Source organism: Grampus griseus (assembly GCF_964374135.1).
Source record: "Grampus griseus genome assembly, chromosome: 17".
Taxonomy (NCBI): domain Eukaryota; kingdom Metazoa; phylum Chordata; class Mammalia; order Artiodactyla; family Delphinidae; genus Grampus; species Grampus griseus.
The window spans coordinates 77,970,205-77,972,259 of NC_139011.1; the positions used below are offsets into that span (position 1 = coordinate 77,970,205).

A 2,055-nucleotide genomic window follows, 5' to 3' on the forward strand; every position below is an offset into this window, starting at 1 on the left:
CCGGCACCCATTTTCTAGACAACGGATGTGATTCTCGGCGTCCTCATTTATCGAGCACCTCACGAGGCCCGGCCCTGGGATGCAGCCCGGCAATGATCGGCTTAGTCTCTCCCTGATGTATCAGCTGACGATACATCATCCTGATAAGGCCGCGACTCACCAAAGTTGTGACAGAGGAGCTCGTAGAATAGGGAGCTAGTCCTGGGTTCTGGGCGCGCTGAATCCTGCTTATCGATGAAATGCAGTTAACACAACAGCTGGACCTATTTCCCGAATACAGGGTGACGCTTCTGTTATTTAAAGATGTGAAAAATGCTGGAGACTTGAGAAAAAAGGCCATGGAAGGTGCCATTGACGGCTCATTAATAAATCCTACAGTGATTGTCGATGCATTTCAGATACTTGTGGCAGCAAACAAAGCAGTTCACCTCTACAAACTGGGAAGAATGAAGACAAGAACTCTATCTACTGAAATTATTTTCAGTCTTTCCCCAAATAACAGTATTTCAGAGGCCGTGAAAAACTGTGGTATCTCGGCAAATGACACTTCATCTCTGATTGCTTACAGTGAAGAGGGAGAAAAACAAATAACTCAAGAAGACCTAACATCTCAGGTAGAAGGTCATCAAGTTTCTCTCAAAAATCTCCCTGAAACAACAAATATTACGGAAGTCAAAAAGATATATGAACTCTCTTCACAAGAAGAAAGTATTGGGACATTATTGGGTGGTACCATTTGCTGAATGTCAACAAAAGATGCTTTGTGAAATGACAGAAATATTAAAATTTTTCAGCAATTATAAAAAAAAAGGCCCCCTGCTGCTGCCCTGCCCACCAGTCTCTCTCCTCCCGTGGCGTCCCCCGCAGCGAGGCTGGACTCCAGGGGTGACAGTCCCCCCCACCCAGTCTATCTTCAACACTGACCTGACCTCATCCTGGTCCAGCTCCTATGCAGCAACGAGCGAGCCAAGCATCCGGGCTGTGCTTTGTAAGTCTCCATGCTGAGGCTGCTACCCACATGTGTATTTTTCTCCTAACTACACATGTGAGAATCTAGTTCTGCCTAAGGGGCTTAGTTATTAATTCACTCAGAAAAACAAAAACAAAAAACTACATTGTCAGCAGAGCACTCTTACATGAAGAGGCTGAATTCCCCAAGCTCTGCCCAAACCAGTAGCATCTCACACACAGCCAGAAAGTCTGCCTCAGATTAAATGTCACTGATCATCGCGGCAGGGATTCTAATCCTTCTCATTTCTTTTTTTAAATCCTTTTTTTTGGGGCCACGCAGCATGTGGGATCTTAATTCCCCAACCAGGGATCGAACCCGTGACCCTTGGATTGGAAGTGTGGAGTCTTACCCACTGGACCGCCAGGGAAGTCCTGTAAATTCTATTTTAACGGCACACACATCTCTCTAGGTCAGACTCTTACAGATGCTGTGACAATGGCAATATGTGTATAATGAAGATATTCCCCAAGTTATTTTACGGCCTATTTCTTTTAAATGAGGTAGTTCTTTCATTCTATGCCATGTTGTTTAGAAATAGGATTGTATCTGTGCCTCTTTTTAAAGTTCAGTAGGTCTCTTGCTTAGAAAAGAAGATATTACATTATCACTAAAAGAAGAAAGTTTAATTCTTCAGTTCAGAATCCCTGAATTTTAATATAACAATAAGGTGAGTAGCTTCTCCCTTCTGAACAGAAGAGTAAAAAAACCTCTGTGGTACTTTTTTAAAAAATGGACATATTTCTTACTTTTAAAAAACACGCTCTGGTGTTTGAGGAAAATAATAGATTGTGAATTTCCCCATTTAATTTTAATACAGTTTCATAAACTAACGAAAAGCATTGTGATTACTTTTAGAGCGAAACAGGATTAGGAGTGTACACTACAGGCCCAAGGTTAGAAAGTATTCTGCTAAAACAGCACCACGTGTGCCGCTAATATTACCAGCACGACGCCGACCAGGCGCGGGTCTGAGCCTCACCAGCCTCCAGGGGACACAGAGCAATGAACAGCCACCCCCAACCCGAGGCGGCAGTGCGGGCCTT

General features: G+C 43.6%; 1 protein-coding gene across 1 annotated transcript; it reads left to right on the top strand.

Annotated features, from left to right (window-relative positions):
- Window positions 1–238: 238 nt before the first annotated feature.
- On the top strand, window positions 239–743 carry LOC309835528 (EKC/KEOPS complex subunit TPRKB-like; the record flags this gene model as incomplete). The annotated part of the gene is made up of 1 exon (XM_082675075.1): window positions 239–743. Exon 1 carries the CDS (start codon window positions 240–242, stop codon window positions 741–743), a length of 504 nt encoding a protein of 167 aa, XP_082531201.1. The 5' UTR covers window position 239.
- Window positions 744–2,055: the final 1,312 nt, after the last annotated feature.